The sequence below is a fragment of the Homalodisca vitripennis genome, chromosome 1 (assembly GCF_021130785.1).
Source record: "Homalodisca vitripennis isolate AUS2020 chromosome 1, UT_GWSS_2.1, whole genome shotgun sequence".
NCBI lineage: Eukaryota > Metazoa > Arthropoda > Insecta > Hemiptera > Cicadellidae > Homalodisca > Homalodisca vitripennis.
Window position 1 is genome coordinate 38,075,413 of NC_060207.1, and position 14,994 is coordinate 38,090,406.

A 14,994-nucleotide genomic window follows, 5' to 3' on the forward strand; every position below is an offset into this window, starting at 1 on the left:
TGTAGCAAGAAACAGGCTGACATATAGATTGACGTTATAACACCTTAGTGATACTTACTATGGCCAGCATGTTAAACTCGTACATTACTTCTCTAGCTGTAAGTGTTGTTAACACATTCTCTGTGATGCGTACACAGACTGCTGACTCACATCAAAGTCATAACATCTACTTGGTAACTAACACAGTCTGAGTGTTAAATACGTCAAAATCAATTGTGTCAGATGGTTTAATGTCTCGTGTCTTAAATTCACCTTCAATGCATGCAGCTTTCAGGTTTAAATCTCCAACTGTATTGAATTTAAACAAAAAATTAATCAAAAGAAACTATCTTTTTCAAAATACACTGACAAATTTAACTAAGTATTTAACTCTTTAAAAAATATTGAGCAACTTGCTCCATTAAGAGTTGCCAAATAGAGCAAGTTGTTCTATATTTTTTACTCTCAAAAAGCAATGAAAAAGTCACAAATATAAAATACTAGTATGAAAACAATATGCAGATTTTTCAAATCATCAGGAAAATTTAAGTATGTACTATATACACAATGTATAAAAGAGTCTCAAGGTGCCACAGACAATGGATTTTGAAATATCCATTTTGGAAACATTGTGAATTATTAAAATATATTTTGTAAAAATGTACGTATGTGAGCTCATCTCCAAATCATATTGTATTGTTTTTTTTTTTTTTTTTTTTGACTTGACTTGACCAATTATACATGTGAGTACAGACTACTACTAAGGTAAACCTTCATTAATGTATAATTTTATAGAAAGAATTAACTAGACCCTCAGTTATATCAATACTCTACTTGTACTATCTGACCTTGGGTGATAACTGCAACTTTCTCTAACCCTACTAATACATTTATTAGGATGCTATAAGTAAATTGATGTTGGAGCGATTTATTAATGGATGCATGGTGATGTAATAGTTCTGACAATATTAGCAATTTCCAAATGGGGGTACGTATTTATGTATATTGGAATCTCTCAACAATGGTGTTTGGGCGATTTTTGGTTGATTCCATGATTTAGATGAAACATTGTTGTAAATTGATTGAGATTTACAATGATTTGTTTTTGTCAAAATATTCTTTGTTACCTGAAACGAGAACTACATTTGTACTTGTTATTACTCAAGTCAAAGAAGGTACTTGTCTAACATTAAAGTTGATTAGTCACACTATCTGAATTATACATTTAAATTTTTATTTCATATTTAATTTTGTTTACGTATAAATCTTGACTTATGATAATACTTACATAATTAATACTTATGATAGTAAAATTTGTCTTCTTTTACACTTTTATGTTTGGTAAAATGTGTAGATTTATGAATTAATACTTCATGTATGAATGAATACTTCTTATAAAGTCTAATATGGTACATTGCTCACGGAGTGTGTTGCCACAGTACAGTACAAAATGTGACTTTTAATGTTACAGAGAATACTTATAATAAAAAAGTGTTTAAGCATCATTTTTAAAGATTTTTTTAAATAAAATGTGAACAAAGTGCTACAGGGTTTTCAAAACAATGGGAATGTAATGATGTGTTGACTAAAAAAGTAATTTTTTATTTAAAAACTACAATTTCTCAAAAAGGAGTCAAACAATTTAAACAAAATATTAGCTATTAAATATGTAATTATTTTGTAATTTGTTAGATGTTTTTATAAAAAATGTTCTGCAGAAAATAAGATGCTTGTGTTGTACATGTTCCTGTTCATCAATATATTATTCATACTTTATACCTAGGTTTGGGTACATAAAAATGCTAACAAGTAATCTGTGAGCATAGTCTGATGTAATGAGAAAACGATTCTGGGATTCAATCATTGAGGTGATAAGCTGCGATGCTAAACACTCACCTACCAAGTGACATTCGAGATATCTTATGATACTGATCTAAAAACTAGATTTATTTTCAGTTTTTTCAAAATCTTAATTTTTTTATGACAACTAAGCTATACACCTGAATAAAAATGTTATTCAGTAAAAAGGCAGTAAAAACACACATAAAGAATATATCCCATAAAAATAAACACATAAAACAGCAAATTCTGTTTGAAGACTACAAGATTGGAATAGAAAACTAAATATAAAACATAGATTGTAAAAGACTAGTGACCCAGACCGGCTTCACGTGGGTGCAATACATTTTTAAGTTTTTAAATATTTCTATAATTAATCATAAACAATCATTCATTTTCATTTTCGAGATTCTGATATTGAGCAGAATGTTCCCATAAAACCTCAAAATAATATAATGTACTAATCTGGTCAATAATGAATAACCAAGAATCATATTATGAAACTAGATTAATGTACGAACAATTATATAAAATTAGACTATTATTACTACTAATAAATATAAAATACACAATATTGACAGCAGTTTTTTTCATAAACTACACAAATAGGTTATTCTTGAAAGTTACCCATGAGTGTTGTCAATATGAAAAACACTGAACGCATAAATCTAATCCTGCAACATTGAATGTTTGCCCCTGTGACTTATTAATGGTTATCGAAAAAGAAAATTTCAAAAGAAATTGCAGCCGCTTAAATTGGAAAGCAAAGTCTGTAGGATTGAAGGAGGAATCCAAAGAATCAAAACAACTCCAGTTCCACATCCAGTCAGTATTGTCCATTCTATTATGTAGATTTTTAAAGATTTTCTAATAATCGTCTACCATTGCATAATTTAGGGGAATAAGGTTACGTAGTAAAATTACAAGAATTCATACTTTCAACTCTTAATTTATGCGGAGGTATTCCAGACTGCAAGGAATTCTGTAGGAAAGTGAACTGCCTCTTCAAGACTTAGTTAGCACAATGTTTACAGAGTAGTATGTTTGTGTCTGTAAATTAATTTTTGAAAGAATCAAAGTATTTACTTTGTCTACTTGTTCGTTTGTATGTGTTAGAATTGCTCTCTGTCTGAACCAAGCTATAGTCTTACAATTTATGTTATTGATTTTGGGATATACTTTCATTTGAGGCTCTAAAAGTATATTAAGGTAGTAACTGACTGATCGGTTTTATACTTAAGTTAAAGATTAGTAGTTAATCTTTGATTTCATTTTTATACTTAGCAATGAAGTGGTGTTATATGATGCCCGCTCGACCAATCAGAGCACAGGTCGTTCTCTGGTCATAAGTCGTGCAAATATTTAAAAGTAATACCTATCTACCAAAGTTATTTACACAAAGAGTCATTTGACCTAATCTTGTGGAGATCGATATATGCCAACGCAGACTTTTTTGTAGGCCTTTTTGAAATGTACAATTTCGTAGTAAATTATTTTCTTTTAAGTCTTGGTTAACTCAATATTAACAATGAAAGCTCTCAAAAATATCAATTTTTGCATTATACAAACTTTTTTCTATTTTATATACTTAAAATCTTGATTTATCATACCTAGGGACCTACTCTAGTTCATAACAAAGCCAACAATGAAATCCGTTGAGTAGTTCAGAAAATATTGATGTGTTTGACCAACACAAAGAGTGACTAATTTATACTATGTATTGATTTAACAAATATAGATAACAGATTAATAACTTTTAAATTAAATATAAATTGTACAAGAAAAATTGAACAAAAAGTACAGATTAGATATGTGTAATTTTCCCAGGCAAGCGTGTTAAAAGAATTACTAACAAGTATATTTTGATCTTCAATAGACTTTACCATTACACTAAGCACTAAAGATAAAATACCTACATTAAAATACAATACTCTTCATTTCATTCTGAAAAACTATTATATGTACATAATGTAGTGTATATTTCCAATTTTTGTTATTTTTAACCCCCCAACTGGTGGCATTAAAAACTACTCATAAGCAGGCAGATTTTAGGCAACCTGCAATCATATTTTCAGAAATTCATAAAAATTTAATGTTTGTGACATAAAGTTATGTATATTTAAATGCAAGGTGATATTTTAAAGAACACATTGTTTAAGTATTCACAAAAGAAATGTAAAATAAATTGTAACTGTAGAAAGTTTTAGTAAAAAAAGTATACTTTAGTATTTTAGGACAAATTGAGATTATTAAAAAAAAATGATATTGCTGAACAGAAAAATGTATAATACATGAATCTTATTTTCTGCAAAAAATGTTATTTTATTTTAAAAATCTACAAATTACAACAAAATTTGATTTGCATATTTTAATGCATTATTTATAAAAAATAAGTACAAAAATAAGAATAAAACCTGTTTAAATGTGTTCTGAGTATATTTAGAATGGACTGTAAAAATTCAAAATAAATTAATGAAGTAATAAATTTAATTAACAACACAATTTGTTGACATGAACACTAAGCATAAAAAATTCTTCATTCACTTATTACGTAATTTTTACGATTACAAACTGGTGTGCGCTTAAGGATATCTGATGTACACTTCCAATGTTAAAAACTAAGAAGAGGCTAGGATACCTGATCTCAAAATGCAGTGTTTCAATTTTCGTTAACATATAACAATTAATTGTCCAAAATCCTGTCATTCTTACCTAAACATTGTAAACAAATGTTATTTTAATTGGCTTCTTAATGCAATTCACAAGTTTGAGTTATCACCAATAATTCATTAGATGTCATCAATAATCTTCAGAGATGACAATCAAACATTTCCACTTCCCTTACCTCATCAGAATTTTACAAATCTGAGTTGGTAAACTCAAATACTAATTAGCCTGAATTCGAAATAGGTGCATAGTTCTACTTGAATATATTAGGAAAAGAAATTTTGAACCCTCGTGAAGTTCTTAGTTTTTTGTAACACCACTGATCATGTTAATACAAAAAAAATACTCAAATAATCTAATGCTGCTAGAGTATCACAACGCAAGAAAAATATTATAAATTTGTTACTAATATGCACCATTTTTTAAAATATGTGATCTCTATTTATAAATGGGTGGACCTTTTAAAACTCTAATTTGTCAACATAAACTACTTTACACAATTGGTAGACTATATACGAGGGGTATCCAAAAAGTAAGTTTCCATTAATTATGAAAAAGTTAAAAAGACTCAAAAAATAACTGAAACACATTTATTCAACTTTTTACATCATACCTTATTTTTCTACATAGTTACCATCCCTTTCTAAGCACTCTTGGTATCTAGGAAGTAGTTTTTTTATTCCAGCATCACAAAATTCACCCGCCAAATTTTTAAGCCAAGTATCCACCTCATTTTGAAGGTCATCGCTGTTGGCAAATCGCCGACCGCCAAGGTGTCTTTTCAGCTCCGGAAACAGATGAAAATCGCTAGGCGCAAGATCTGGTGAGTATGGAGGATGACCAAAAACATCCCACTTAAATTTCCTCAAAAGTTCCATTGTTGCACGAGCAGCGTGTGGTCGGGCGTTATCTTGAATAAGCAGAACCGTGCGCGACAAAAGTCCGTGCCGTTTATTCTGTATTGCCCGCCGAAGTCTGGTGAGAACTTCACAATACCTTTCTGCATTTATGGTTTCGCCACGAGGAAGATAGTCAATCAATAACACTCCACGGCAGTCCCAAAAAACTGTAGCCATTACCTTTCCTGCCGACTCAAAAACTTTGGCTTTTTGAGGAGCTGCCTCTCCTTTTTTTGCCACACCATACTCTGGCGTTTGGTCTCTGGAGTTGAGTGGTGAATCCATGTTTCATCACCAGTGACTATTCTACTGAAAAGGTTTTCATCTTCATCGTCAAACAATCGCAAGAAAGACTGGGCAGCAGCCATTCGTTGTTGTTTATGGGCATTGCTCAATAAGCGAGGCACCCATCTTGCACACACTTTTGCAAGCTGAAGATCTTCTGTCATGATATTGTGCACAGATGACCGGCTAACTTCAACACTTGACGGCAGTTTATCCATAATTTCATCGAGAGTCACTCGCTTATCATTGTCAATAACTGCTCGTACAGCATTAATGACGTCAGGTTGCCGAGAATTGGCCGGTCGGCCACTACGCTCATCGTCATGAACATTTTCTCTTCCTTCCAAAAACATTGCACCCAACGACGGACCATCTGAACGGACATAACATGTTCACCATACACTTGACACAACTGACGATGAATTTCAACGGCAGTTTCGTTTTTGGCGGTCAAGAAACGAATAACACTACGGACTTCGCAACTGGCGGCAGAACGCAGTGGAGTCTCCATGATGTTTGGGCAGCAACTGACTGAGAAGCGTGACAATGGGCCAGTGACCGGCGCACCTGTTGCCAACCGAACCGCGCTACATATCCCCGCCCACAGCTGCACGCTGTGTTACGTACGTGTCTTTTTACAGAACAGGGAAACTTACTTTTTGGATACCCCTCGTATATGTCCACAACCTGTAAGGGCTAAACTGAAGATGTGAATACTGTAGGTAAAAAATTCAACTAATTCAGTTTATATACCAAATTTTTATTCCAGTAATATGAGTAACCACTTTTTACAGTAGTGTTGCACCAAATCTTGATTATAGTAGCGTAAAATATTGCAGCCTGTCTTTATAAGACCTGAAACAAAAATGATACAATATTATAAGATACCAAAATATACTCATTAACACCAATATTTCAGCACTACTTTTACTTTTTTTAAATTGCTGAGAAATCTATTTTAGCTACTGATGTACACTTACTCAATCCACTACTAATATTTACAAATTCACATTGGTGATCGATCGCTAAAGAAGATTCATCAAAGTTTAATATTCTTGTGAGGAAAATTGGAACTTGTAAATTCAAAATCATTTACAATAGATTAACGAGACAGAAATAAACAATATTATTAGTACAATAAATTGGCAATACAAAAGGCAGCAAGGAAAATTAGGGAAAAAAAAACAGAAATCGGATTGTGCGAAAGTCAACTGGAAAGTAATGTCCGTTTTGCAATAACTATTCCCGCGGCAAGCGGACCGTGCAATGTGCATGCATGCCAGCTACCAGCAAGCCTTACTTATGAAATGACGCCATTTGCAGTAAAATCATTGTAGAGTGCTGATTACTGTGCGAAAACAATTAACTTTTATTGTGCTTTGAGCTTTAAGCCATCAACTCACATACTGTGAAATACGATTAGTTATCTGGTTTTTGACAGCAAAGAACGTTCCAGCAGCAGATATTAGTCAAAGTCAAAAAATCTTTATTCGTTTTAGTTACAATGATGTAACATTTAAATAGTGTCAGTTTAAACTAGCTAAAAACTAATATAAAATAAGCCTATAATAAAACTAAAATAAAACTACCTGATTTGCAAATCAAAATATTCATCTAATGAATATAAAGCCTTGTCTATCAAGTATGCCTTAAGCTTTCTTTTAAATATTTTATCTTCTGTTTCTTGTTTGATAGCAAGTGGAATGGATTTAAGAAATTTTGATCCAATGTATGTTGGTTTTTTGTGTAAAAATTTAGCCTATGGTGAGGTATTAAAATATCATTTTTATTACGTGTATTGTACAAATGAATTACGTTGGTCATACCAGTATTTAAGTTTTTAATTTTAGAATACATAATTGTATCCATTATATATTGACCGTAGACAGTTAAAATTTTGAATTCCTTAAAATATTCTTTCACAGAATCATTTATTTTTAGTCCTAACATAACTCTCAGAGATTTTTTCTGTATCCGGAGAATTTCATCAAGATTTGATTTTTTCGTAGCACCATACAAACAGAGGCCATATGCAATATAAGAGTGTATATAAGAGAAATAGATTGTCCTCAATGTATCAGTGCTACAGATAAAAGACATCTTCGTCAAAGCATAAATTCCCGAGTTTAATTTTGTAATCAACAATTGTACGTGTTGATCCCAATTGAGACTTTCATCAATAGTCAGACCTAAGAATTTGGTACTCTGATTTTTTGTTACTAGTTGGTTATTTACTATGATCATTGGCTCAATTATTTCCTTTTTTGTTGGGTTTTAAAAGATATATAATATGTTTTATTTATATTTAATTTTAAATTGTTTTCATTTAAAAAAGAATTAATGTTATTCAATTCCAAATATGAAAGCCTCTCTATCTCATCTACTGAATTAGATGATAGTTTGAGGTTTGCATCATCTGCATATAAACACAGGTTTTCCTGGGGAATGTGTTTTAAACTAAGGTGCATATCTTTCAAGTAACACAAGAATAGCAATGGTCCTAAAATTGAACCTTGCGGAACTCCAAAAACTATTTTTTTAAGTTTGGAGGATACTCTCAAGATTTTATTTGGTAAGGATATCAAAAGAATTTCTACATATTGAAATCTATTATTAAGGTAAGATTGAAACCATTTTAAATTTGTTGAATTTATTCCTAAACAATTTAATTTCTTAATTAAAATTGAGTGGTCTACGCTATCGAAAGCCTTCGAAAGGTCCATAAAAATACCTAGTGCATGTTCTCCTTCATCAACAGAATCTATTATCGCTCTAAATATTGTACTGCAGAACTTATTGTCGATCTACCAGTACGGAATCCATGCTGGTTATCGTCTAATAGATTATGTTCCTCTAAAAACGCCATTAGCTGAGAGTGAACGATTCTTTCATGAATTTTTGATGTTGAGGGAAGTAGAGATACTGGATGGTAATTTGACATTTCTTTTTTGTCATCTTTTTTGTGTGTCGGAAAAATTTTGGCTATTTTTAATTTATCAGGGAAGGTACCAGATATAAATGACGAATTTACTAAATGTGCTAGTATTTCACACAGATGTTCTCTAGCAGATTTTAAAAGTATAACTGGTATTTCATCAATTCCACTTGAATAATTATTTTTCAGTAAACTTAATATATTATTGACATCCCTAGCAGTCACAGGTTTAAATCTAAAAGTTGGTTTTCTTAAATTATCATTTGAAAATTTGTTAAATGTCTCATCAAGGCAGACATGCTGGAGACTATGTTGGCTAGATAAATCAACCATATTTAAAAAATAATCATTAAAACTGTTTCCAATGTCTGTAGGGCCTGTTAATGTTTTATTACCTACTTTAATTTTAAAGTTATCATAATTTTTTTGACAGTTTTTGCTTCCTACTTCAGAGTTAATTATGCCCCGTACTGTTTTTACAATATTTTCCGACTTGAGAATCTTATCATTATAATATGCTTTTTTTGTTTCATTAATGTTTTTCCTATAATCCATCAGTTTTCTTTTCAATGTTGTGTTTGTGTCTTTATCTTTAGATTGTCTAAATTGTTTACTTAACTGAACCAGGTTGGTTTTTTCTTCTTTTAATGCATATGTTATCCATTTATTATTTGAATTTCTCTGTTTAATTGTTTTCATGGGGAATGCTTGATTGAAATAGAATTTGAGTAAGTAATCAAATTTATCATATTTTTGCTCAACTGAACAAAAATATACATCATACCACGATTCTTTTCATAACAAATAAGAGAAAAAGTCTGTAGATTTTCTTGTGAGTAACGCTTCTGAACAATTGTAAAAGTACTATTATTTACGGTATGTTCTGGGCATCCGAATTCCAGAATTTGTCCATCATAATCTGAGAGACATGTTACACATCCTTCTACAGAAATTAGATTTGGTAAACGCTTTTTGGCAAAGAAATTATCAATAGCGGTTTCTGAAATGTTTGTTACTCTAGTTGGAAACTTGACTAAATATTCCATATTATGACTAGCCAACATGTTTTTCAGCATTGTCTGCTCTTTAGAATAAACTAAAACATTTATATTTATATCTCCAGCACAAAAAACAGAGCAATCTTTATATAATTTGATTAAATAATTTAGAAGTTGACTTAATATGTCCAAAAATATGTTTACAAAAGATGCTGGAGATCTATATAAACCTACCATAATAAAGTTATAATTCCTTATATTATATTTAGAAATACAAAATTCAAATTGCTTTTCTTCTATTAAATATGTGTTTAATTTATTTGGTAAAACCACCCGCTTCCACCTTAAATCCCGTCTACTTAAAATCATTATTCCACCCTTACTACAAATTTGTCTACAGAAATAGAAATTTATAATAAAGATGTTTATATTCAATCGGCCTAATTCATCTTCTTTCATATCGTGTTCAGATAAAAATATAATATGGGGTTCTAATTCTTCTATAATAATTTCTAAAGGTTCGATTCTAGACTTCAAATGTTGAATATTTTGATGCAAAACTTTTACTTTAGAATTTTGATTTGAATGTGTCAGGGTTTTTCTGGAAGTTGTTTTGTCAAGGAATTTAAAGAGGAAGCGGTTAATTTATATACACTATTATTTAAATTCAGATTAAACTGATCCGAACTGTTCAGATTTACTGGGCTATCAACTACACAACAATCTGAATTAAAATCTATTCATAGATAGATAAGTGAACTGTACTGCTCTCATGCTATAAATGATAGCAAAGTGCATAAGAGGGTGACACCTTTCAAAGATGGATGGGATAAGCCATCATCAAAGATCAAAGATCCATGATAAGCCATGATCTGGGCAGCCATCAGTGACCATGAAACATATCACAGCCATCAGTGGTTAATGTCGTTGATGCAAAGATTCGTGAAGGTCAGCAATTTACAATTTCATCATTGGAATTTCCTAAAACGACATTGCAAAACCCTGAACAATTAAAATCTCACAAATTGTACTGACATTGGGTTCCCAGGCTGCTTACTGAGGAACACAAAATGAGAACAATGGGTTGTGCTCTTGAGTTTTGGTCCGATATCATGAGGATGGTGATAACTTTTAGAGAACACTGTCACAGGTAACGAGACATGGTTTTCTCAAATAACCCAGAAACGAAACGCCAGTCAATGGAAACATGTCACGAGTTAAAGTCAAACAAACAATCTCAACACGCAACATAATGGCGACCTTATTTTGAGATAAACATGGAATATTGACAGTTGAGCTTATGGAACAAGGAAGACCAATAAATGCAGCCCCTTATTGTGTTACTCTAACCAAACTTTGATGTGCAATACAGAATAAACGACGTGGCCTATTCTGGAGTTCTCTTGTTGCATGATAGCGCCTAGACTCCACTCTGCTATCCTAATCCATAATCTAATCAGATTATTTGGTTGGGAACAGATTGATCACTCCCCGTACAGCCCGGACTTGGGGCCGAGCGACTTTCACTTGTTTCGCTACCTAAAGAAGTTTCCCAGTGGTAAACACTTCAACACTGATGATGAGGTGAAAGAAGCAGTTAAAGATTGGTTATCCTCAAAGGCAACAGACTTCTACGACATTGACAATTCAAAAGCTCGTAGAACATTTTATGACAATAGATAAATATTTGTTTTCTGTTATCACAATGTAATGAAAAACTGGTACATAGTAAATGATTAAAGCTTATTCTAAAACATTACTTTTGATACATATTTTATTGATATAAAAAACATTGATCTAAAGCTTAAAACTGTTAAAAAATTTGTTTTATATATATATTTATTATTCGTTTTCTTCATAAACTGCCTTCTAAGAATTCATTAACGTTATATTTTTTTACAAAGTACTTCTTTTAATTTTTTAGTAAATTTATATAAGGAAAGTTTTTTATACGACTTTGGGATATTATTGAAACAATTTCAAACCTTGATAAAGAGGACTAGTTTCAATTTTATTTAGTTTATGTGCTGGATATTGAAACAAATTACAATTTCTTGTGTGAAACAGGTTTTATTAAAAAATCTGTTATTTATTTTTTATTCAAAATCAAATGATCTAACTATCCAGATGACCCTCGTACTTGATGAATTTATATTTTTTAATTGTGAAAGACATTTTATTCTGCCTTCTTATTGCTTACTTCTTCCAATGACAAGTTACAGTACAAGTCCATAGTCCAAGTTCCAACTATCCTATTTGCAGGTTTAGCCAAGGCCATTAATACTTTGTACCCTGAGCCCGAGTATAGGTCGGGCCGCGTCGGCAGCGCCTGCTACCGGCACCCGAGTATAGCTCGGGTCGTGTTATTCAATTGTATTATTTAGCTCAGTCATCTTATTTTTGGATTCAAACATTTTGATTATGTTCATTGGTTGTCTTAAGTTCGTATTTGTTGGTTTTGAGATCCCTGGGTCACGTTTTAGTAATGAAATACGTATATTTATCGCCGTACTACAAGCGAGTCTAGACAGCTGATCGTAGGTGCCGCAGCTGATCGTCGGTACTGTCAGTTTGCTTTGTAGTGTTTCACGTTGTGTGTTGTTGTGAGTCTTAGTGATGTCTTCTATAAATCTTGCCGACAAATACTGAAGCAAATGTTATTATAATGTATTATAAACGTGAATTTAACTGTTTGTAAATAATCAGAACTTTAGTTTCTTACTGAATGAAGTAAAGGCAAATGCAAGCAATGTGAGGTTATCCGTGTGTTTTGTTTTGTATTTATACTCGCTTTATTCTTTCTTCTAGACTTTCCAATTGATTTTATTTTATATTATTTACTTATTATTTTCGAGTTTAAATAATATGGGTGATGAAATCAAAAGTGATGCAATTCGCGATCTTTTGTTTGACTGCGAGTCGGAAAGTGACGATGATTTTGATACACACCTGGGACCAAATATTGATTTTATGAACGATCTAAACGAAAATTTGCGAGATACTGTATTTGATTCAGACCATTGTGCTTTAAAAATTACCACTCTAAGACGAATTACCTAAACTAACAAGCTATGTAGCAAAAACTTTTTTTGTATTTTTTACATAACATTCGATATTATGTAATAATTTTATTTTGAAAATAAACTTTATATTTGTATACATTTAAAAAAAGTATGTATCTCTATCTTTAAAAAGATATATAGTATGAGTTTATAACATAATTACTGTAATAATACAGAACTTTTTAAAAGCATCATAAAACCCCCAGGGAGCCACGCCGAAACATGTATTAAGGGCCCAGGGTACAAAGTGTTAAACATATTAATAACTCTTTAGGAAGCATGTACAAAGATAAGAAGGTATGTTTTGATAATTCCCACATCATTTGTATGGCTCTTCTGATCATTGTTAGATAATCAATAATGGTACAGGGTTAGAACATACCTATTGCTTGCAGCTGGGTAGCAGTCACATAATTTACTGAATGAATGAACTGTTTTTGTTAATCAATATTGAGTTTTTCAGTAAATCAGACTATTTTATTCCAATACCCATATTGTAAGAAATATTTCTGTATCCGAGGTTATTCCAAAAACTATATAATAATAAAAATTATATATATCTATTTATTTATTCATATATAGTAATGAATTTTCGCATGTATGTCCTTTATTGGCTCAGAAACTATTCGACTGATCGTTATGAAAATTGTTATGTATGTGTATATTCCACGAAGAAGGTTTATATACTATGCCCATTGATGTAACTCGCTACCAGGCGGTGCTGCAAAATATAAAAGTTATTAAAGCGCCTGCACATTATAAACTGCAATTTTATAAATATATGTATTCAAGAATTGTTAAATTACTAATAGTGTATTACTACAATTAAATAATTTAAATTTAATAGAATTGCTGATTTGTGACGTAATTTGCTCATGTTACATCGAGTAGCATATGTTTGGACCACGACCATCTACACACTAGCACAGTGCCATGTAATTGTCTGCTCTTATTGTAATTGTTAGACACATTACTTAAAAGCTATGAGCCAAGTTCCAATTTACATTGTAAACAAACAAACTGGGTTTTCTTTAAATGTATACAAGACTGTTCCCTGTGAAAGAAATTAAAAATATAAAATATTTTTTTCTCAGATCACATTTTTTTTATCTTGACAGACTTACAACCAAACATAAGACTATCCAGGCAATAGCTTTTACAATATTTTTATTGTGCTACTCAGAAAATAAATGTTAAAACATTTCCTGTATTCTATACATATACACAAAAAGTGTGCAATTTATAATAAAAATAATATAATTAAAAATGTGTATAATTATTTCAGATGTTACACCTCCCATAATCCTATGACTACAAATAGGAGTGTAAAAGTTTTTTTAAGTTTAACATTGTTATTTTTGCATAAAAATCAATTTCGTTTCACTACAATACCTTAGTAATAAGTCCAGCTGCGATGGTAGCACCTCCCACTCGAAGCATGAAGCGACCTAGCTCCTTGACATCCTGGTAGAGCTCCACACAGATGGGCCGAGAGGTTTCCAACACGACAAGTGCTGATGTATTACGAGTGAGGCACCGTGGTCGCCGCTTGACCACCTCACCTGAACTCTTGTGCAGCTGAGCCAGCAACTTAGTGATGACTGCTGGTTCTACCAGTGATTGCTGGTGCAGGATTACCTGTCATGATAATGTAAGATCAATGTATTTTTCCATTTTTTTTTTTTTATTTAAAGCACAATGAACAAATATTTTTATACGAGAATAAGATGTAAAATAGGCAAGTAGTGACAAAACACTGCTTCCTCTTTTTTATCTATCTTCCAAACATAATAAAACTATATGAGCTCTAGATACCTCCCATTCCCATTCCCTGCAGTGTAGTAGTAATTTTACTTCACCTATTACATTTCATATTGCTGTCAAAATGAATTTCTCAGAATCAGAATGTACAGTATCATTAAGACATGTAATGGAGTCTAAATGGAACATATATTTCTTCTACTAACATCCTACCAATTTTAAAACATTGGTGCCAACTACTGACTTATAATAAACAGCCATTAGATTAAGAACGAATATTTCATACTTATACTTACTGAAAAGCCCTTGGTAATCGGGACCGTGATGTTGAAGAGTACAATACGAGCCTCGAACCTTGTTGTGACCGGTACAGGATACTGTGGATCACAAAGGACATAGCCCACAGCCATGTTCTGCTGGTCATATCCTGCGATGGTCACACTGACGCTGTCTCCAGCAAATGCTGACTGTGTGCTCACCTCCTCTATTGTTATTGCTGGAACCACCACAAGCATTTAATATCATTGCACTGTACCATGGAAGAGTTTTAATTTATTATTGACTATATA

The 14,994-nt window shown here is 31.7% G+C and overlaps 1 protein-coding gene across 1 annotated transcript in view; it reads right to left on the bottom strand.

The window, feature by feature from the left end:
• Positions 1-6,408: 6,408 nt before the first annotated feature.
• The window catches only part of LOC124359931 (protein HBS1), a 77,445-nt gene continuing 68,859 nt past the window's right edge, over positions 6,409-14,994 (bottom strand). The window contains exons 11-13 of the mRNA XM_046813095.1: positions 14,722-14,921; positions 14,057-14,302; positions 6,409-6,524 (exon numbers count right to left, since the gene is read on the bottom strand). Coding sequence (XP_046669051.1) covers positions 6,516-6,524; positions 14,057-14,302; positions 14,722-14,921 — 455 coding nt within the window. The 3' untranslated portion in view covers positions 6,409-6,515. The remainder of the gene's footprint in view (positions 6,525-14,056; positions 14,303-14,721; positions 14,922-14,994) is intronic.